Source organism: Eupeodes corollae, chromosome 2, assembly GCF_945859685.1.
Source record: "Eupeodes corollae chromosome 2, idEupCoro1.1, whole genome shotgun sequence".
Classification (NCBI taxonomy): Eukaryota; Metazoa; Arthropoda; class Insecta; order Diptera; family Syrphidae; genus Eupeodes; species Eupeodes corollae.
The window spans coordinates 11703374-11726902 of NC_079148.1; the positions used below are offsets into that span (position 1 = coordinate 11703374).

At 33.3% G+C, this 23529-nt stretch overlaps 1 protein-coding gene across 1 annotated transcript; it reads right to left on the reverse strand.

Moving 5' to 3' along the window:
• Positions 1-569: 569 nt before the first annotated feature.
• On the reverse strand, positions 570-19107 carry LOC129944139 (uncharacterized). The gene is made up of 5 exons (XM_056053337.1): positions 19021-19107; positions 18175-18396; positions 18096-18117; positions 17861-18055; positions 570-739 (listed from the first exon to the last, which is right to left on the reverse strand). Exons 1-5 carry the CDS (start codon positions 19105-19107, stop codon positions 570-572), a joined length of 696 nt encoding a protein of 231 aa, XP_055909312.1.
• Between the last annotated feature and the right edge of the window lie 4422 nt (positions 19108-23529).

The window sequence follows — 23529 nt, forward strand, 5'->3', positions numbered from 1 at the left end:
CACGGAAGTGAATCAAAATTAAATGCGTGGCTAGATCTTGAAAAAAAAACATACAACACGGTAAATAAACGCACTTCAATTTTTCACGAAAAATATATCCTTAAAGGACATACATAACTAATCAATAAATAAAAAAACTTATAATAGAGTTCTTCAAAAAGAACTATAAATTGTATTCTAATTTATTAAGGACTCAATTTCAATCCTTTTGATATCCAAACAAAAAATTCCAATGAAAAATTCTACATCCTTAACACTTTTAAATCAGATGTTAAAAGCCTCTGGCGTATTCAAGCACAAAATGTTGTGATTTTCATAAGGCTCATTGATTTCCTGATGGGAAGGAAAAACGATTGACAAACTTATCGGCAGAAAAAATACAACAACAACAAAAAATCCACACGAAATTCCCTTTGATACAATCGCTCAATTCGCAACATTATGCCCTTCCGGTAGATTTAATCGAAAATTATATCACACTTCACTCCACAGAGTCCTTATACGAGTGAGTAAAGAGTATCCTGCTTGCCATAGCTGTTATATAGGAGAGCTTTGTATATAGAATCCACCTAAAGTGTTGGGTTGGTTCGACTTGACTCCACACCGCCATCTCGCCACTGCCAACGTGCCGCTCGCTCTAGCTCCAGTCTCTGATTGGATGATTCGAAATCTGATAGGCGGCCAAATGAGGCGGAATAAGTTTCATAAATAGATTTTGGATTTGTTGTAATGTCATTATCTTTGGAATAAGTTGTTTGTATGTAGGTTATAATAACATTATGAGGATATGAAATCTGTTTCTTTTTTTTTGGCTTGAAGTGCAAAAAAATTGATTCGGTTATGGTGGAAATGGTTTCTTGCTTTTAGTGAAATTGAGAATATTGGTATCATTTAGAGGAGGTTTAATCTGTGGCTTTTTCTGCCTCAAAGGATATCGAGATATGATTCTGCAGGATGATGGGAAATATCACATTATTTCCTTGATAATGACGGTCAAGAATTGAGAACTATTGGATTTAAGTACCTATGTGGTTTCAGACCACACTTAAACACAGAAAGGTCTACTTATGTTGTGATCATTGGCTTAATATAAGTACAGCTAAATTAATTAAGTTATTTTAGAGGATCATAGTGAAACCTTCCCATTAAGAATCATATTGATTAACATTTTTTCAACTTGCTTAAGAAGTAATACCGTTTAAAAGGGAATAAGATATTAAAGAAAAATTAAGTTTGGTGCCATTAGAATTGTGAAGTGTTGGAAACCCGACGTGTTTTCCATTTCAATCCTTATTCTCAAAGTAATGATATGCCAACAATATTTCCAAAAATATAAACATTTTAAAAAATTGATTTGATATTGTCTGACTGCCGTAAAATAGACCATGAGATCATGAGAAACAATTTTCCTTTGTTGGCTTATTTATGTCATTTATTTCTTAAGATGCTAACAATCGTATTTATAAATTTTTTTAGGAAGTTTTTGGTAATAATCGGTCCGAATTGTAATATTTAAGATTTTGACATTTCTCTAAGTTTTAGGTTAGTTAGGTTGAAGTGGCTGTCCAGATGTCATTGACTCATCTAGACCTCAAGGATCCATTGTGATACCACTAATGAGGTTACTCATGGGAGAGTAATGAACCTAAACAAACCATTTTGTCCTTCTAATGGAGAGTGCTGGACATGTTTATAGAAGGTGTTGGGCTGTTTCCTCTTCTTCCTCGTCCATGCAGCTTCTACAGAAATCATTTGTGTAGACCCCTAGCCTCAGAGCATGTCTTCCTATGAGGCAGTGTCCTGTTACTACTCCAATTGTAGAGCTTATACTTTGTCTGCTCAGTGATATCAAGCTTTTTGACCGTTTTATGTCAATACTTGGCCATATTTGCCTGGTTGCTTGGCAGGTGGCACTCTGTGACCATCTAGCATTTGTTGATTCTAGAGCATATTGTTTGAGAAGATATTTGCATGTAGCAAGTGGTGTTCCTATGTTATGTTTTTGTCTAACATAAGGCAGAAGTGTTCCGTTTTTGGCGAGCTCATCGGCTTTGCAATTTCCCGGAATGTCTCTGTGGCTCGGCACCCAAATGAGGTGAATGTTAAACTGTTCCGTCATCTCATTCAGAGATAATTGACAATCGTGGACTATTTGAGAGTTTGTGGAGACAGATACGAGAGATTTAAGAGCGGCTTGGCTGTCCGAGAAGATTCGTATATCCTTGGGTCTTGGGTCCTTGGATAGTAGAATAGTAGTATGTCCAGTATTGCTACTGTTAAATTGAGAGGTGGCTCTAAGCCTCACACATGAGTTGGCTGCCACCATTTTGGAGAAGATGTCAAGAGGTGTTGGGTTTAAAAGCACTTAAAGTGCTGCGGTTGGTGTTGAGCGAAGTGCTCCTGTGATGCACTTACCTGCTGACCGCTGGACTTTGATGAGCTTATTTAGATTTAACATCTTGTTCAGTGCAGTCCACTATACGACAACTCCATAAATGAGTATCGGTCTGATTACCGAAGTGTATAGAAAGTGGGTTATTTTTGGGAGAAGCCCCATTGATCCTATGGCCTTTTTACAAGTAAAAAGCGCTACAATAGCCTTTTTTAATCTTTCATCAATATTTACCTTCCAATTTAGTTTTTTGTCTAAAATGAGGCCTAAATATTTAGCTTGGTCGGAAGAGCTTAATGGTAATGCTTCTTGAAAAGAGTATTAGTTCTGTTTTATGTGGATTGTCGTCCAAGCCACATTGCTAAGCCCATTTTGTTAGCTTATTTAAGGCATTTTGTAGGAGTCCCGAGAGAACTTGGGGGTGTTTCCAAAATACAGATATTGCAACGTTTGTCAGCATAGGCAATCACCCTGAAACCCCCTGCTTCCAATGATGTTAGTATGTCGTTTACTACCATGTTAAATAAAAGAAGTGAAAGGACCTCACCTTGGGGGGTGCCTTGATTCACCGATCTGGTAGCAGTAAAACTTCTCATACTAGAAGTAATTGACCTGCTTTTGAGCATGAGACTTATAAGATCCATGAGTGATTTCTCTAATTTCAGCGTATCCATCACATTGCTGTTGTGATCGCCTGGTAACTGCCGTTGTTGAAAGCTCCTTCAATATCTAGGAACGTTACTAGGTAATATTCTTTGTATTCGAGGGAATAATCAATAATACGTACCAGCGAATGAAGTGCTGATTCTACTGATTTTCCTTTTGAGTAAGCATGTTGAGTTGTGGAAATGAGACATGGTTTTAAGTTATGTCTGATGTAAATTTCAATCAATCTTATCAAGGTTTTAAGAAGGAAGGATGATAGGCTGATTGGTCATAGATCTTTAGGGTTTCTAAGTTTTAAGGTACCTAGAATATAAATCTATCAATTAAGTACATATTTTAAAAATGTCGGAATTATTATTTTTAATTGAACAATTTTAAGTTTCTCGAAAATTTGACTATCTGTCTGATTAAAGCTCAAGAATTATTTCCTTATATCCTCGTACTGAAATCATTGTTACTGGTAATTTCAATGAATACAATTCTTCTTATTCAACACCCAAAAGACTTTTGCTAAATTTACTGCCTTATTCAGCTGATCTGCAGGCACACTCAAATATCAGTCGAGCATCGAACAGAAAACTTGATATTTTTATTACTTCTGAAACTGGTAATTACACTATCAATGTTTTATATTCTCTAGACACAACTTACTACTGTTTTATATGTGCTACGAGAAAGGCAACCTTTACGTTCTCAACAATTCTTTCAGGATATTTAACTGGTAACTATTCTTCCTCAATAGTGGAGTCATATGTTAGAATCTTTCGGAAAAGAAAACTTTCTTCTCAAAGGAAGCATCAGATTAAACAAAACATAGTTCGATTGCAACTGCTAAGTTCATAAAGCTTCAGATTTTTAAAAAGTGCCAATATTCGGTGGACTAAAATTACAAAATGACTAAAATATACTGCAAGGTCCCAACGGTAGTACAAAAGTTTTGTCATTAAAAAAACAGGATTAATTTTTCATCTTCCTTGGTTCCTAAGCTAATGGTCAATAACAAATAATTTCTAAGTTCAATAGAAAAAGCTGATTTCCTTGCTTAGAACTTCGTCAACAACTAAAATCTTCCAAAAAGTGTTATGATTTGGTCTGCACTTGAGATCTTAAATGCTTTTATGGGATCAATGTTTTTTCACACTGGTGGTGAAACGCGAGAGTCCTAAAATATTTCAAAACATACAAATCCGCTGTTCCGGATGATATTTCCATTATTGTTCTGAAAAGGTGATTTGAAATGATGGAAAATCCATTTCCGCCAGCCGTCCTTCTCCTCGCACTTTAGTCTTTTTTCACCAAGGTCATGAAAACGCTCAATAACTATAAGTTTAGAAATATCTCCAAGTCGTAAGTCTACATGACCGATAGTACGGCTTTCGTAGTAATCTGTTGATGTGATGGTTTATCCCACCGAAGAGTGGAACAAATTTGTATACCGTTTTGGTGAAAGTAAGGTTAAAGTACTTGATATTTGAAAAGCATTTCATAAAGCTTGGCATCAGGCTCTCTTATCGAAAATGCGTGAAAATCAACATTTCATCAGTTCAATACAAGTAATATTGATGTGCCCCAGGACTTTGTTCTATCTCCAAAACTCTTTCTCATTTTTCTCATTTTTATATATGATCTTTTGTCTGAAACTTTTAAACCACTTACCTGCTTCACTGACTATAGAAGTTGTTCGTCTCCTATGATCAGGCTGTTATTTATATGACTTTTATACATTCAAGACTTGAGTATAACTCCTATTTCTTAGAAGGTTCTTCTACAACTAAAATAAGGTTCTTGTACAGATTTAATCATAGAGTATTCAAATTGATTTGTGATGATTACCGTCGTCGAATCATTAAAAAGGCGTGGATACTTTCGTGTAGCTTCTTATCTCACAATTTCTTGAAATTCGTGTAATCTAGAGATATATCCAGTTGCATTCCTCTCCTGAAGTAATTCAAAGGTAATACTCTTTCCTCTAGGAATGTTCACGAATGCTCATACATCAAGTAAAGATATTCGTTCTTTAACCGTACTACGCGAATGTAGAATGCTTTACATTCGTGCCTGTCTTTCCCAGCGATTGCAATGTTGAGGTATTCAAAATCAATATGTTCACCGACATCGTCTTTCAAACACTGTCTCACTTTCGTAATGGTCACAGTGTGGCTTGGCATAATGATGCTATAGAAACTACCCTAGAATCTGGGTTTATTATAAAAACAAAACAAAAAGCGGGCTAGAATGCAACCCGCTTTAATAACTTCCAGCACAAAATTTTCAAATGCTACTTTATTGTAAAAGTTCAATTTTTCAATCAAAGAGTTTTACCAAAAATATTGTTACTGACTATTGACTACTGTTTTTTTTGGTCTTACAAAAATAGATTAAATGCCTCACGCGAATCCTCTTTAGACCTTAATTTTCAAATTTAAACTTAATCGACCCCATATTTATTGTTGAAGGAGCAAGTATAGAAATGGACAAAAACGATAGAACCAGTTTTTTTGAAATTCAAAATGTTTTACATTGCATTTGGCAAACGGTTTCTGTATTGACTGAATATTTTAAAACGCAAACTAGTTTAACTTAAATATTTTATGAAAAATGTCTGGAATAATTGTATCTTGTGCAAAAGAGTTCCATTTTGATATATTCTAAGCTTTTAAGAAAAATATAAAAAAGAGTATTTGAAAATATTGGTAAAATGAGTTTTCTGAAATCCAGAATAAATAGATTAATATTTGGACTAAACTTTCGAATGAAAACATCGAGTTGGATTAGTGAACGAGAATTTCAATAAATTTTCAATCTTTCTTAATATGAACTTTCTGATATTTTCTGAAAATCGTGGTACTCAAAGGAGAGAATTGACTAAGAGCTGCAAAAATTATGTTGTTTATATTTTCGTACCATTCTCAGAAAATCCAGAAAAATGTCAACAGTCTATACAGCTACTAATATATAAAAACAACACTCAGCTTTTCCACCTAAAACTATCGATTTTAACTTTTAGTTTTTTCCAGTACCTGTACCTAAAAATAAAATATAAACACGGAAACAATTTCCATTATATTAAAAATCGATTCACAAAAACGCGATGTTTTATTGAAATTGCATATATTGCCGGTTATGAAAATTATTACATTTCCCATTCAAATTCACACAACCATGCATTTCCGCCTCCACCGCCACCGATAAAACGCACATAACTGAAAACTGAACATAACTGATGCAAATGTGTTCTTCAGAATTTGTATTCAAGGACTTTGCAAACAATTCTCAAAAACGAATATAATATTTTAATACTTTTTTTCCAAACAAGTCCTAAAGGAAGGTTGGGTAGGATAGGAAGGTACATAGGATGTGTTTAATTTGGTCTATCGCAAAAAGACTACTGCAAGTTCCAAAATTTAGAATTGACTGTGTGTGAAAAGTATTTGAACAATATTATATATAGGTACAAATAGTTACTCGAAAACGTATGAGGTAGGTTAAAATACACAGACGTACATACATATATATTTAGCCTAGCATTAGTTACACTTTTTGAAAAGTTCAATGCAAACACTTGAGCATCATATAAGCTTTTCGTTTCCATTTTATTTATACCGTAGCCGAGCTCACAAAAATGTTCGTCAACATATAGACGAAATTCCGAACCTATAGGTATGAGTTTTGCAGGGCATACACCTATCTAAAAATAATTTTCAAGGAGTTTTCCCATCATATTGAACTTTTTTTTTCAACCTTTGGCTAACATGGTTTGTTTTTGGAAAAAAAAGTTTTGCATTTCCAGCTTTGGTCAACAACTTACTTTGCCTTTGCTCTTTTAGTTGTTAAACTTTTGCAGCAACATTTTCAACAAGATACACATCACACAAATTAGTTTAATTTAATTTCAAAACTTTGCATTTGTTTTGACTAACCTGGCAGAGATTTCAGAAAAATGCAGAAGGGGAAATAAATTTTTAAGTAGCCAGACAAAACTTTAAATTAAAATGATGCAACAAGTGATGCAATAAATGTTGAAAAAGGCACTTTCAACAATATGTTTTATTGTAAATTGATATTTCTAGGAATTTTATTTTGCATGAAAATTAACTGATTTAAACAATTTACAATCCCTAAAGAGATTATCAAATGAAGTTTATGCTAATGTAAATCTTTGGTTCGGGGAAAATAATTAAGAGTTTCTTTTAAATGAAAATAGTATAATTTTTGTAATTGTTATTTAAGAGCTGATTTTTGTAGTTTTGTTTATTGTAGAAGACATGATAATAAAATTAAAAAAAAAAATTTTAACTATGCTATCAATAAATCAAATTCTTATTAATTGTTGATTGTTAAACCTAAATAAAGTTGGCAAGAACTTACAAATTGGTAACTAAAACAGTACAAACAAAAGAAATGCAATTTGTTTTCTATTAAAGCATCAGTTTTTATAATGGGTTTTCCATTACAGGTGGGTTGACTTTAAAATTGAAAAGAGGCTGGGATGGGACCCACACTGATAACTTCCCATCATGTCTGTTTGTTTGTCTTGCTTAAAAGGTTTGTAGGTTTTCGTGCTTTGTTAAAAAAGGTGTCAATTGAATTATAAATTTAAATTAACAAAAACATTTTGCATTTGTTGAAATAGTTTGATTTCAAAATCTATTTTTGTTAACAAGTAGCTTTTCTTAAAAGTTTTGTATTTGAAGTCAATACTTTCTATTGATCACGTGATATAGAGAACCGAAATCATTTTTACGAAATGTTCGTACTGTTTTTGGTAGATTTTATTTTTTATGAAAACCCATGTGTTTGGTTTTTATAAAAAATTACTGAATGTAGAAATCAATATTTTTTGTCAGATTAGACATTTGCGTCGAAAATCAATTTTTACGAACTTTTAAAATGCTTTTTTTTAGGTTTAATTTTTTGTTAAACTGTTTCAATTTAATTTTTCAAAAAGTTGTATGAAATGTTTCAAACAATGTTTCTCATAAAATAAAATTAGGTATAAGATAAAATCACAAAGTTTTGAAAAGATTTTTAAGTCGAATATCAATTTTTACCTACCTTTGTAAATTCTTTGTTTTTGTTTTTTTTTTTTTTGTAAAAAAACCGTCTATTAGATTCTTCCCAAAATGTTACTGAATGTTGCGAACAATATTTCTTATAAGATAATACACGTTGAAAGCCATAATCTCAAATTTTTGAAAATTTGAGTCGAAATTTAATTTTTACCAACTTTGAGTACTATTATTGTCAGGTTTTTATTTTTGTAGTCCGTTGGGCTTCAGCTGATCTTCAATTCAATAAAAAACAAAAAGTTAGCAGGCGTCGATGGTATATCCAACGTTGTACTAAGACATTTACCGATGGAAGCAATTGACATTTACACCACGCTCTTCAATAATGCACTGAATAATGCATATTATCCAGTACATTGGAAGACCGCTGTGGTTCATCCTCTCCCGAAAAAGGGAAAGGACAACTCGAACCCGTCAAATCATCGGTCGATAAGTCTTCTTCCGAGCATCAGCAATGTTTTCGAAAAAATCATTAATAGGGCTCTCACTAAGTGGGCTGCAGACAACAAACAATTCCGGATAAACAGTTCGGATTCAAGGCGGGTCATGACACAATTCATGCTGCGTCTAAACTCGTTTCTGATATCCAATGAAATAAATCAACAACAACAACAATGAACAGGTGCTGTTCTGGTTGATTTGGAAAAGGCCTTTGACACCGTATGCTTAGAGGGTCTTTAGCTAAAACTGAGCGGGCTTGGCATACCAAGCCATTGTTGTACATACTTTATGATATGCTTAACGGTAGAAAGTTTGTTGTCAAAAGTGGCAATGTAACTTCTACCATAACTTCCTCAATTAAAAATGGTCTTCAACAGGAAGCGGTGAATTCGCCGATTCTCTTCAGCATTTACACCAGCGTCTTACAAAGGCAATTGCGTACGCTGACCCGAAAGGTTGAGGTTATTAGAATTTTCTTGCAGCGTAATTTCGACAAGATTCAGCGATATTGCAAAAACTGGAAACTGAAAATAAATGTCCAGAAGTCAGAGACAATTCTGTTCCAGACTCCGTTGGCTAGGGCCACGAGGGATACGTGTAGGAATTGGCGCAAGATGGTCATCGTTGATCTTTAGGGGCAGACATTAGCGAGCAAAAGTGTAGTGAAGTACCTTGGTATATGGTTAGATCAGTATTTATATATCGACAGACATATAAATGCTGCTCTGACCAGGGCCAGAGAAGCCTTCGCTCTGACGAAACGGCTGTTTTTTAGCAGTCGGCTTGACCCCAGAGTGAAGGTAATTTGCTTCATGGCCCTCATTCGGCCAATGATCGTTTATGGTTGTCCTGTGTGGTTCAACGTTGCCCCTTCCCAGATAGAGAAGTTTCGGGTGTTCGAGCGGCAGTGTTTACGATGCTGAACCGGCTTATATCGAAAAGCCGAATCTTTTTATGTGCATTACTTTTCCAACGAGGTCCTATACAACAACAGAATTGACAATTTCGTGATAAAAGTCGTTCGAGGTCACATTGCAAGAGCTATGTCTTCGACCAACAATTTAATTTTCGGGACGTTCTATCCGAACGACGAGTATTTTGAAAGTGCACGCTTGAGCGGTTTCATTCCACAGAGGCATTCCTCTTTTTAGATAGATGTGGTCTGATACAGGATAGATTGGCAGATCCGTTAATCTACCACTTCAGTCGAAGAACCGTGGATAGGCGACTCCCGTACAATCGGTACGTCATGGCACAAGGCGGAGCGGAGCTCCTTCGGTTCAGTAGGGCTGTGTCCGAACGGGACCGAACTGATAGGGTGAAGCAGGTGAACCAGTTTTGGTGGTTTCAATCGACACTTGATAGTGGGTAGTCGGGATGGGGTTTAAGTCTTGGCCGGCTTACATACTTGTTTTATAGTTTTAGAGTTTAGTTTTAAGTAGAATAGGCATGGTGGCACAAAAAAAAATATAAAAAATATCTACAAAAAAAAATACAAAAAAATACAAAAAAAAATAACATGAAATAAACAAAAAAAAAACAAAAACCAAAAAAACAAAAAACGGTAGATAGTTAGATTTGCTGCTGTGGTTGTTCTAGTTTTAAGTAGTTTAAAGGTAGAATAAGTAGTTAAAGTTAGCTTTAAGTTCGATATTAAAGACCTTATTTTAAGTAGTTTTTAAGTAAAAAAAAGGATCTTGATATTATTTTTTTTTTCAAAATTTTCTAATAAATACAGAAATAAATAAAATATTAATTGAAGTAAAATAGATCTTAGGGCCGAAAGGCATTAGTATTAAGTGTTATAGTTTAACTTAGAGTGTCCGTATGGGACCATTAAGTTAGTTGTAAGTTATGGATAATTAGGCTAGTTTTATGAATTTTTGTCTAGCTTTAAGATAGGTTTAAGAATGAATTAATAAAAAAGAAGTGCGTTGGGCTGACATGCGAGAAGTCTTGGGTTCGATCCCTGCTTTTGCCATCTAAAGTTTTTTTGAACGGGAACTGCCTCTTTCGAGGAATTGACAAATTCTTCAAGAGTAATTCTTGTCATGAAAAAGTGCTCTCTCAAGTTTGCCGTTCGGATTCGGCTTAAGACTGTAGGTACCTTCCATCCCTGACAACAGTAATCGCACATAGGAATGGTTGAGAGTTGTAAGTTACTAGGCCACTTAATTTATTTATTTGCAATAATAATATTTTGCGAATGATAAAATAGTTTGATTTCAAAATTTATTTATTTTTTCAATGAGATTTTTAGTCGAAAAACAATTTTTACCAATTTTAGTAACATTTTTATGAAAACAAATACAGATAAAATTTTTCTTAGAACAATTTCTTAATTCATTTCATCATTTCTACGTGAAATATTAGGAATCGAACATCAATTTTAACTAATTTGGTGTAGTATTTTTTGTAGATTTTAATTTGTATGAAAAAAATGATTGTTGTATTTTTATAAAAAAAACCAACTGAATGTAAAAATAATATTTTCTATACGAGGAAAATAGTTTGGCCAATATTAAAAAAAAAGATATTTGAGTTTGAAATCAGTTTTCACTAACTTTTAGTAAAGTTTTTTATTTCTTTTTATATTTATAAAAAGGATACCACATTACACAACAATATTCAAAGATTGGTCTTACATATGATGTAAAAAGCGATTTGAGAACAAAGGGTCTTTAAAGTCATTGCGTTTGATAAAACCGAGCATGGAGTTAAGGGTCAAAACCTACACCAAGATTTTTCTTCTCCCTTACTCTTTCCAGAACTTGATTCTGAATTTTTTAGTCAAAAATGATTTCAGAAAAGTTGTGGAAAAAACAAAAAAACATGGATATTTAGCGAAATTTAAATAAATTGATTTTTTCTTGCACCATTTTGACATTTTCGAATTATCGTCTTGTAATAGATGACAGACATTAATAGATTTTATGCAACGAAAAAACTTTAAGTCATCGGCGAAAAGAAGTTGACTAGGATTGAGGACAATACTAGGTTAATCATTTTTTAAAATAAGGAAAAGAAGGGGTTCAAGATGGCTACCTTGGGGCACACCAAATGAAACCAACATTGTTTTTTAGAGAACTTACGAGTAAGATAAGATTCCAACCATTTCAAAAACTTAAAATAAAAACCAAAGGTTTTCAATTTCTTTATTAAAATAGAGTAAGTTTCTCTCTCAAATGCCTTTTAAAAATCGGTTAAATTACATCAATTTGATGTCCTTCTTCGAAACTATTTAAAATTAAATTGGAGAAAATAGAAAGATTGGTCGTTGTTGATCTTCCTGCAACGAAACCATGTTGTAGCGGTAAAATGTGTTCCTTAACTAAAAATATTGGGTTTTGGTTTACAGGTTATAAAATTTGAAAGGAAGAAACTTTACGCTTTCTTCGTAGATTTGTCAGAAGCGTTCGAAAACATTAACAGAGAAGCTTTGCTTTACAAATTATCAAAGATAGGCGTCTCTACAAAACTTGTGTCTATTATACGTTTATTGTACAAAGAAACGACTTCTACAGTCTGGGATGGAAGTAGTACATCTAGCTTCTTCCAGACATCCAAAGAAGTCAAACAAGGATGCTTACTGATTGGCCTTCTATTTGTACTATTCCTAAACGATCTACACTTAGAACTTGCAACTGGTCTCACTGTGAATGGTATGCAAATAAATGTTTTGTTATTCGCCGACGACATAGTTCTTCTGTCTGACAGACCTAGTACCTAACAATCGATCATCGATAGCTTCGGGAGATATTGAAAAACTTGGAACACTGCTGTTAACTTAGAACAAGTTTGTTACTTACTCTGCTAAATATAAAGGGTAAGTGTGGGGATACAAGGAACACACTCAAACTGAAAAACTACAACGTTTCTTCGTCAAAAGATGGTTTGGTCTGCCTGATAATACGCCTTACTATGTAATACTTATCGAAACTGGTCTTCCAAAGGCTTTCCTAAATACATTAAAGATACATCTGTCATACATACGTGGAGTGATGTTAATGCTGCGTAACCGCTTACCGCGTATCCTCTTTGAAGCAGTCATCGAGAAAAATATTTATAGGCCCAGGAATGGTCAGGCCTTTTCCAAGAGATGAAGATTGATTTCAGCCCCGAAACTCCAGTTTCAGAAGGGAATCAAATGCAAAAATTGCTGCAGACAAAGCTAGTAGAAAAGTATTGGGGCGATTTTACCAGCAATGCAATGCAGTCACAGTTTCACGACGAATATTACAATCTTTTGTATGCGGAAGTCCCGAAATACTTTGAAGATAATGATGTCCGTGACATGATCAGCTTAATCTTCAAAGCAAGGTGCGGTGTTTTGAACTTAAATGCTAAAGCTTTTCGCAACGACTCTGTTGGCCTATGCACTCTGTGTAATCAGGATGCGACAGAAAATACTTACCACTTCATTGGTGTATGCCCCATATTTAGAAGATACCGACAAAAATATCTTGGAAATGTAACTTTAGATCGGCCAACATTCCTAAACTTTTTAAATGGATCTTGCTACCCAAAACTCTACAATTTTTTAAAAGACTCGCTTAAATATCGTAGTTTAATAATAAACAAATATTGCTAAGACTTGCTAAGCTTTGCTTTAATTTAATTAAATAATTTTTTGTTTGAACCTGACAGACGACTTAAAAACAAGTTATTGTCATACTTTATTTTGAATACCAGCCTAAAAATGTTTTTGTTAAATTTTTTAATGGAAATAAAATTATATTATCTATCAATCTATCTATCAATTTATAAATCGGACGGTAGTTGGATATTTGCTGATTTGTGAATAGGGTTTAAAAATGATTTCCTCCATGAAGAAATTTTCTGTTCTTGAAAGAGCTATTAAACATGAGGAAAAGCGGTTCAGCTAGAAAAACTGCACATTTTTTAAGAACAATAGGTGAAATTTCGTCTGGACCTGGTTTAATGTCATCATTTAAACAAAAGAGACCATTTACAATTTCGGAAATATTAAATTCTAAGCAACCGGCTGTCCATGCTGAACTTACATTCGAATCAGCGTAACTAGATTCAAAATAGTGTGCGAAGGAATCGCAAAAACTTGGTTAATTTGAAAATTTTGAACCAAGATAATTCATACAATTGGGAATAATTGATTGTAATTATTTTGTATTCTTTTATAATTATTTCGCTTGAATCTTAATATTCTCTGTTCACCGTTTTAATAGCTTACTATTATAGTCTTTGATTCTGCAACCATTCCTTGATATTTCAAAACGTCGTCGTCATGATATCATAGTCAATAGTCATATATGATGGGAGATCAAAAAACTCTGATATGCATTTTTTATGATTTCAAATTTGCAGTGACCTTCTTTAAGGACGAAAAGGGAAAGATGTACCAACATTAAAGTGTCTATAAGTCCTTAAAACTGAATCACCATTTTCTTTTTCAAAACTTAATTTTTTATTTAAAGCTTCATACGTAAAGGAACCAATACGAGTATGTGCAGTTTGTAGCTTTTATTCCATTAATATCCTTTCAAAGAGATACACAAACCTTTTGGGGATTTGTTAAATTTTCATGGCAGAAATAAAATATAAACAAAAACCATATCATTGCTGCCATTAAGGGAGCATCTTCTTTCGTATATCGTTTGATATTTATGTCGGTCACTGACTATACTACTTATAATTTCATTCCTATATTTTTGTTAACCCCTAACAGCTATCTATGTCTCTTTCTATCTCAAACCCTGTTTAATATCAGTCTCTGTAGAGTCTCTCTCAGTATGATCCTAAGAGCTGGCTGGTTATGTGCAACAGTAAAAGAAACTATGGAACCATCAGTTATGACGTAAAATCCATTTTGTTATTACATCTGGGACCAACACACGATATGCTGAAATTCAAAACAAGGCAAGAACTGAAACTGAAACAGAGAGAAAGATCCTGAAGGAAAAACCAAACCCAACTATTGCTATAGGAGGAGGTTTTGAGATGAATGTTGGTTGTTGGAGGTGAAGTTTTTGGGGAAGGCGACAGAGACGAGCTCCCAGCATGAAGACATCTGTTCGACAAGGATTTATGAAAGTATAGTTATCCATTTATTTGGATGGCATCAGGACAGAAGACACTATTTACTTGCCCCTGTGTACCTCCTCGCCACTCCTTTGATGGATCCCTGATGCTGGCTGAAGCGGTGCTAAACCCCTTCTTTCTAACCGCATAAGTGCAAGGATCTCAAAACTTTCATAATACTTTTACTTTAGAGCATGGCTGAGTTGGCAGAAGAGACAAGGGTAACCTCGCTTAGCACCCTGACTGCAGAATTTCACCCCTTGATGGTCTCTCTTTTCTACGTGGCCATTCACCCAATTCTACAGTTATTACTGCAAATTCGAAAACTAGAGGTTTTTAAGCTCGCTCAGTCGTCCTCGTCACCATCACCGCACTAACAAAGGATTCTGTTTGTGGTTTTTCGCTGGATATAACTGCTGTCGTCATCGTTGTTCTTGTTGTTGGTGTAATCGAACCCGAAAAAAAAACCTGGAAACAGGGAGAGTCAACTTTACTACCAACCAACCAACCAACGAACAAACCTGGCCTGTTCAGTACATAATACTGCCCTTCTCTGTTCAACCAGGACACACATTATACGAGTACAGCAGCAGTTTGAGTTTCGGTTGAAAAACTTTGCCAAATGGTCCACTTAAAAGTTGTTGCACAATTACGATTGTGTTTTCGAATATACCAAAATACCAAAAATATAAATTCAAATAACAATAAGGTCTCTCGTCGATATGGCTTGCTGATGCTGATGGCCAAAAACTTAAACTTATAGAAGAGAAGAATAGAAGAACCAGCAAAGTAGTACTCCTACCTACGAGTATATGACTCTATATGCTGTGCTCCAAAAGTCGAAACTGGACGTGGACGAAACTAAGAAGAAAGAACTACCAATTTGAATTTTTAGATGCAACAAAAGGGGAATTAGAAAATCGATCAATATACAAGTGTCTGTAGGGTAGGTTCTATATATGTAGGTATTTGGACTCTCTGATGGTAATGGAATTCATTCAAGTGGGCATACGTAATGCATTCCAAGTAGATTTGATTCCAATTAATTTTGTTATAGACTCGATGAATCAAAAGTTTGAAGGAGAACGAAAATATAAATCAGATTCCCAAAATGGGAAAACGTAACTTGTACGAGAGTATACCACCTACACCGTCGGCCATCCTAGAGAGTTGGATATCGAACCTTAAAATACATGTTGATGGTAAAGGTGTGCATTTATATGAGTCTAACTAAGGCTATCCATCATTTATTACGAAAGTCAATAATTTGTGCCTTCTCTGACATGACAGTGAGGCATCATTTACAAGTAACATTTTGTCTGATGAGATGGGAATAAATGGTAACCCTTAAATGTATGGAATAAAATTGTTATGTCAAAGTCATGTCATTAAACTTCAGAGAGTATTTAAATTCAGTTTGAGCTCTCGTTTTCGTGTGTGGAATTACAAATGTCTTGGGACTTTTGAGTGCTTCATATATATGTCAGAGAAAATTTTGTACACGATTTTATGAGATTTTGTATGATCTAAATGTCAAAATCCATGATTATTCATGTAGGTGAAACAAATGAATGAAGAAGCTTACATAAAAATTCGACTCTGTATAAAGTAAATAATTCAAATCTTTTCATCAAGTCTGACTTCTTTCATAAGCTTTTTCCGAGTCGGTGAGACCTACTTTAGCTTTTCCCGAAAGAGCTTGTACTTATTCATGACACACAAAATGTTTTTTAAGGTATTTTGGCAGTGCCACCTTGAAACTTGGTTTTCTAATAAGAACATATTTTTCGAAACGTACCCTAAAGGAAAAAATGGAGCGATTTTCCATTACCGCAGCACGAATTTCATTCTGATTTTTTTGGCAATCATGTAGAGGTCTCAATAGAGCAGCATTAGAAGCGAGGAAAACCCCCTGACAAAAAAAAGAGGCTGGGATGCGACCCACACTGATAACTTCCCATCCCGACTGTCGATTTGTTTTTCTTATAAGTTTATCTATATGTATCAATTTTTACCAAATTTGCGTACTATTTTTTGTAGATTTTATTTTTTATGAAAAAACGGACTGTTGGATTTTTATATAAAAATTACTGAAAATCGAAAACAATATTTTCTGTGAAATAAAATAAGTTTGAAGCCAATATTTTTACCAACTTTTGTTAAGTTGTTTTTAGGTTTTTAATTTTTTGTACAAAAACTGTCAATTCGATTTTTTTCAAACTTTTACTGAATGTTGAAAAAAATATTTTTTGAAAGATAAAAGTAAATAAAAGCCAACGTCTTAAAGTTTTCAAAAGATATTTAAGTCGAAAATCAATTTTTACCAACTTTTATTAATTTTTAAATAAAAGTAAATTAAAGCCAACGTCTTAAAGTTTTGAAAAGATATTTGAGTCGAAAATCAATTTTTACCAACTTTTATTAATTTTTAAATAAAAGTAAATTAAAGCCAACGTCTTAAAGTTTTGAAAAGATATTTGAGTCGAAAATCAATTTTTACCAACTTTTATTAATTTTTTTTAGGTTTTTTTTTTTTTTTTTAAAAAACCTGTCAATTCGATTTTTCTCAGCATTTTTCAGAACGTTGAAAACAATATTTCTTATAAGATAAAATAAGTTTGAACCCAAATTTCAAGTTTTTGAAAAGATATTTGAATATGCAATTTTTACCAACTTTTGATGTTTTTTTTAGATTTTTATTTTTTTATAAAAAAAAACTGTCAATTTGATTTTTCTCAAAATTTTATCAGATGTCAAAAACATTATTTTTCGTTGCATAAAATTGTTTTGGATATGAAATCATATTTTAGTCGTAAAATTTTGGAGGTGACAAATTTTTTTTTCAGTTTTTTTATTTATTAAAAAAAACGTTAAATGGATTCTTTTCAAAAATCTACTTCTTTGATATCACGTTACAGTATATTATATAAAATTAAATTCAAGTCTATAACCAAAATGTTCACCTTTTTTTCAAACTGCTATGGTAGAAAAACCACCCACGCAATTATCTTGAGAGCCCTTTCTCCATCTTTCTGATTTTGTATCTGTATAACAAAATTTATTTGAGGTCGATATCTCTTCTGGTTCTTGAGCTATGGAAGACGAAAAAAACGTCACGAACGTACGGACGTACGAACGTATGTACACACGCACGCACAGACATCTTTCTAAAATTCTTTTATTTCGACTCTAGGGACCTTGAAACGTCGAGAAATGTCAAAAATTTTAATTTGACAAATTCGTCGCCACTGGTACTCCACGACCCAGTCCGCGAAATTGTGGTTATAGCTGTCGTTGTAGAATGCCCGTTTTAATATCCTCCATTGGGATTCTATCCTTTGGGTATGGGTACCATCCTCCGCTACAAACGGATTGTCGGGTTCGCCATGGTTCAACTTCTTATGGATGTAACCATGCTCTCCCAGACAATCAGTATTCGGTATGGATGGTCGTCTCATCCTTAACGTGCTTTCTTATCAGAGGAATCAGTACCTGACATAAAAAAAACTTTATTATTATTGAATAGTTTATATAATTATAAAAACTTACATCAGCACTGAGTACATTCCCAGTACACAATTCCAACCTGAGATCCTCAAATTCATACTCGATCATACCGAGAACCAAATGTCCATCTACCCGCCGACCTTTATTGAACTTTTGTCGTCCAAATTTACTTTCATCAATTTGAACGATGCGTCCAGACCCACCAATTTTGGCATCAATTTCTTGGTTCTCCAAGAAATGGTCAACGATAACTTCACGGCAAGTCTTTGAAAGACTCATTCAAAAACAATTAAATAATTTTCTTAATGCCAACAATCTAATTACTCCTATGCAATCTGGTTTCCGGAAGAAACATAGTTGTATCACTGCCCTAATCAATGTTTTTCATGACTTGAGGATGAGGATGTCAATGGATAAAGATCATGTGTCATTCTTATTCCTCTTAGATTTTTTGAAAGCTTTCGATTCAGTTGACCACACATTATTACGCAGGAAACTTATTAACGAATTTAATTTTTCTTCTTTGGCAGCAAACTTAATTTTTTCATACCTTACAGGTAGATCACAAGCTGTGGAAATAAATGGGTCGCTATCAAATTTCCTACCGAATTTAAATGGTGTTCCGCAAGGCTCAATCCTTGGTCCATTGTTGTTTTCAATGTATATTAATTCAATTCCAAAATCAATGAAATTTTGTTCCTTAGCTTTGTACGCCAATGATGTGTAGCTTTACTTAAATTGTCCCCGCGGTTTAATTGAAAACTACATTGAATGCTTAAATGAGGATCTTGAAAGGATTCAGAATTGGTCCACAGCAATTAGGCTTCAACTAAATCCTTTTAAGACTAAATGTATAGTTATTCCCGAACACCCCTTGATCTGTCTTACTTTCCTCGTATTGACGGCTAAAAATTTAGGAATAATATTTAATCGTTCTTTAACACGGGACAACCACATTAACACCGTATTGTCCATTGTTTGCGGCCTCGCATTATACTTCCATAAAAACGCGTCTTTTACTTGCCAAAACCTTAATAATTCCAATTCTTACTTATGGATGTGAAATTTTGTCTTCGTGTAGTTACCAAAGTAAACGAAAACTTACAGTCGCATTCAACAATAGGTACACATCTCAGAAATTTCAAATCATATTCTAAACATGTCATTTGAAAACATGCTCAATTTTCGGACTGTCCTTGCTCTCTGATATCCTACTTTCACAGACTCTTCGCTATCTCTTCGACATAATACGACGAACCTTATCTGTCAGATCATTACAATTTATCAGCCCACGTTACTCTTCTTTTTAACGTCAATTTTATGTTAATTGCATTCGGCTTTGGAATGCCTTGCCAAGATCAATAAGGGAGATACGTGATGCTGTCAAGGCAAAACTCGAAACCAAAAAATATTGTGAAGATCGTAATTTTATACATATGTATATCTAATTAGAAGAAATGAAATGAACAACAAATGAATCATTTAACTCAAATTCGTAAATATGTATGTATATAAATTTGTATACTATTTTATAACGATTGAAAACTATTGTTTCAATTAAAATGTAATACTTTTGCAAAAAGCCGTCTGCAATGTTGTGCCTTTTATATATAGTTCCATATTTTTGTTTAATACTACACTTATCATTAGCTTATTCGAAATTGAAATAAAATAAAAAATAAAATAAATAAATAAAATAAAAATATACACTCCGGCATAAAATGACAGGACATTTTAAGGAATTCGCCGGATTCTTTTTTTGAAAATTTTTACTTGTTACATAAGAACTTAGGTTATGTCAAATATCAAATTCGTAAGAAATTTCGAACTAGAGAAGGTGATAGAATTAAGTCCGGCTATTCCCTCCATCTGTCTGTCTACCTACATCCTTACAGCGATCCGTATTGGTTGATTGGTTGATCAAAGAACTTTATAGATTTGTATACAATTTTTTAAACAATTTTTTCTGATATTGGCATTTAATCAATATAGAAATATTTGTTTGTTGTATTTTTAAATTTGATGATCAATGTCTTTGTTAAATTTTAAAATCTCAATAATGGGTCTCCTTATGAAAAGTGAGTAAGGACCAGCGTTACCACTTCTCAAAAAAAAGTGGAAGTAGATTTTAGGAAAAAAGTGAAGTAGATTGAGAAAAATGGAAGTAGATTTCAAAAATTAACTTTTTCATATTATTCTACATATTTTCAAATTACATTATTTTAATACAAAAATAAAAAAAAAAAAATATTTAAGGCTGCATAAGACTAGAGCACAACTTAAATCAAATAACATTAACAAACAGAAAAAAATAAAATACATGACTTGTTCGCATGAACACGCTCATGTATTCAAAAATGTTTGCGTAAAACTATTTCCTGTATTGAATTAAAATGCACCTGCAAAAAAAAAACTGTTTTGAAAAATGTAAATGCCATTTCATTTCTCAAGAAAAAATTAATTTTTTTTAAATTTGCGTTTGAAAATCGTTTTTGAATTTTAGTTTAAAAATATTTTTGGTATAAAATTTTGAACTTATTAATAGACGACTGGCATTTCAATTTTGTAAAAAATGATAACCCATTTTCAAGAAATCAATTTCGAAAAAAATAATATTTGTTTTTAAATTAAAAATAAAAACTATGATATTTTTGGCAGAAAAAAAATAGTTTAGTTCTTGAGAAAACTTAAAAACAAAATAACGGTTCTAGCTTTGGTAGCCTTGTGAAGCAATACAAAACTATTTTTTATATTGAAAGAAGCTAAAGTAAGAACACAAATTTTAGCAAGAATTTAAAAAAATCTATCGGTTTGTTTTTGAAAAAAATCGAATTATCGATTTTTGACCGTACAAATTTGTATTGGAACTACTGTTATTTTTAGTTTGAAAAAATCTTGGGACCCACTTTTTTCGTCTTCCCTATCATCGTAATGTCATGTTTGATTAAAATCTCGAGTTCGAATTTGTTTACGAATGCAATACTTGCCATACAGGCCCTATATGTATGATAGATAAATATATTTACAAATTTAAACTTTGTAAATTTGTTATTGTGAGATCGAGAAGCTTTGAAAACGTCGTTAAGGATTGTTTGAAAACGAAACAAAAGAATAAATAATTTTCGTCTATTGGAAAGTAAAACGTTGAGAATTAGGGCATTCTTTTCTAAAATCAATTCGTTGTTATTGAAATTTTCAACAGCCCTTTTGAGTGGAAATTATTATAAAGGTCCTTCTAGGCCCTTTCATGTATGTATGTCGAAAATGACAAAAGGGTTTCACTAAAATACATAGGACGTAACTTCACTGCAAATGCAAATACTCAAGCAATTTTTAATTCTCTAGAAAGTTTTAAGACTACATACAAGAGTGAGAGAAAAAAGGAGTAGATTCAAACTATTTTTACTAAAATTGAAGTAGGTAAAAAACCAAATATTAAAAATGAAGTAGATTTCAATATTTTGATGATGGTGCGAAGTAGGAAGCAGATTTTAAATTTATTTGAAAAAAAGAAGTAGATCTACTTCAATTGAAGTAAAGTGGTAACGCTGGTAAGGACCTATGATGCCGTGAGAGCAAAAATAACTAGTAACTGTTGTAATTGTCATTCGTTCATAATTTTAGGATCGTCATTGCTCCATATTTAGCTAGTGGATGAATCCATTTGACCAAAAAAGTTTTTCATCGCTAATCATAGTTAACTTAGCTAAAGATTTGTCTTTTCAAAGTAAATATCCATAATTTGGAGACATTATTTTGGTTTCAAACAATTTATGATGAATTGCCAAACTTTGCTAAACAGAAATGTCAACACAGTTTAAATTCTCAACTGTCTAACAATAATCAAAAATCGTGGAAACTTCTTAAGTAGCTCTAAAGAACCTAATGAGAAAAACGATCCCAAGCTGTCTGTTAAAAATCTAATCCGGAAATTAACAAAAATAATAGAATTAGCAATTATACTTTTAACTTATTTATTTATTTAAAAAATACAAAGACGAAGACTTTAAATTTCGTGTTTTTCTTCCGCTGATGTGGTCTCAAAACAGAAGGCAAAACTGATCAAACAGAAAAGATCGTTGGACAAATTTTCGTATTTTCCCTCTTTCTCATCAAATCTTATGTCTCTTTTCATCATATCAACTGGAGGTTCAAGGTTTCGCTGCTTGGTGGCTTTTTTGATGTTGTGGCAGTATTGCCAACACTGTCGGTATCATGACTTATATGTACAGGGTTTTTCAACAGACAGAGACAGCAAACGACGGTATATTTCTTGCCGCATGCTCACATTTCTCTTCAATAAGGTTTGTCATTTCATGATGGAAAGATATATGAGCCAAAAATGAGTCGAACTTATTAAAATTTACTACCGAAATTCGGAGTCAGTGGCCTCAACTTTAAGAGCGCTACGTCAATTTGAATCCACAGACACAGTTCAAAATTTTCCTATGCCAGTGAGACAAAGAAGTGGTGAGAATATTGCTGCCGCTGATAATTTAGTTGCATAAAGCCCAAATGTGTCTATCACACGTCGGTCTCAAGCGTTTGGTATCACTTTAACGTCGTTGTGGTGAATTTTGCGAAAAGATATTGGCCTTCATCCTAGATTAAATTGACGCAAGTACTGAAGCTTCTTGGCCACCAGAAGCGTCGTATGTTCATGAACAGGGCTGAGCAACAACTTTAACATGATTCGGATTTTTGTCGAAAAATCATCTTCAGCGATGAGGCTCATTTCTGGCTGAATGGCTTTCTCAGTAAACAAAATATCCACACGTACTCCATGAGTTAACATTACATCCCGTGTCAACTTCTTCCGTGATGATCAGGACCGTGAATTCGGATCGCTACCGTTTAATGATAACCGAATATTTTTGGCCCCAATTGGATGATGCGGACTTGGAGGATATGAGGATATTGCAATTTTATTTGCCCAACACAAGAATACGATTTTGAAAGACCGCGAAATTATAAATGTGTAATTTATGCCGAACTGTCAAACAACAGCGGCGAAGAGGCGAACAAGACGAAAATTGAGTTCAATGCACAATTTAATTAATCGAAAGGTCAATTTGATTAAGTTGCTCGCGATTTCAATATCTCTTTGATATCAGAAAATTAAAATTTGAATCAAATCGCCACAGGGGCGATTACGTAAGAAGAGGGCGCCAGCAATTTTTTCCCTGAAATAGGGAAAAGGAAAGTGCAAACCTTTCACCAAACCAAAGAAAAACAATCACCAAAAAAAAAGAAATACAATAGAAATAATTTTATCACATTCAAATGTTAATTTTTAAGGTGCCAAAGAAACCTTACTTCGCAGGATGAAAACTCAGGATCTTTTCAGTAATTATAAAGGTTACAAAGATGGTAAAACAAAAATTGGACGATGGACCG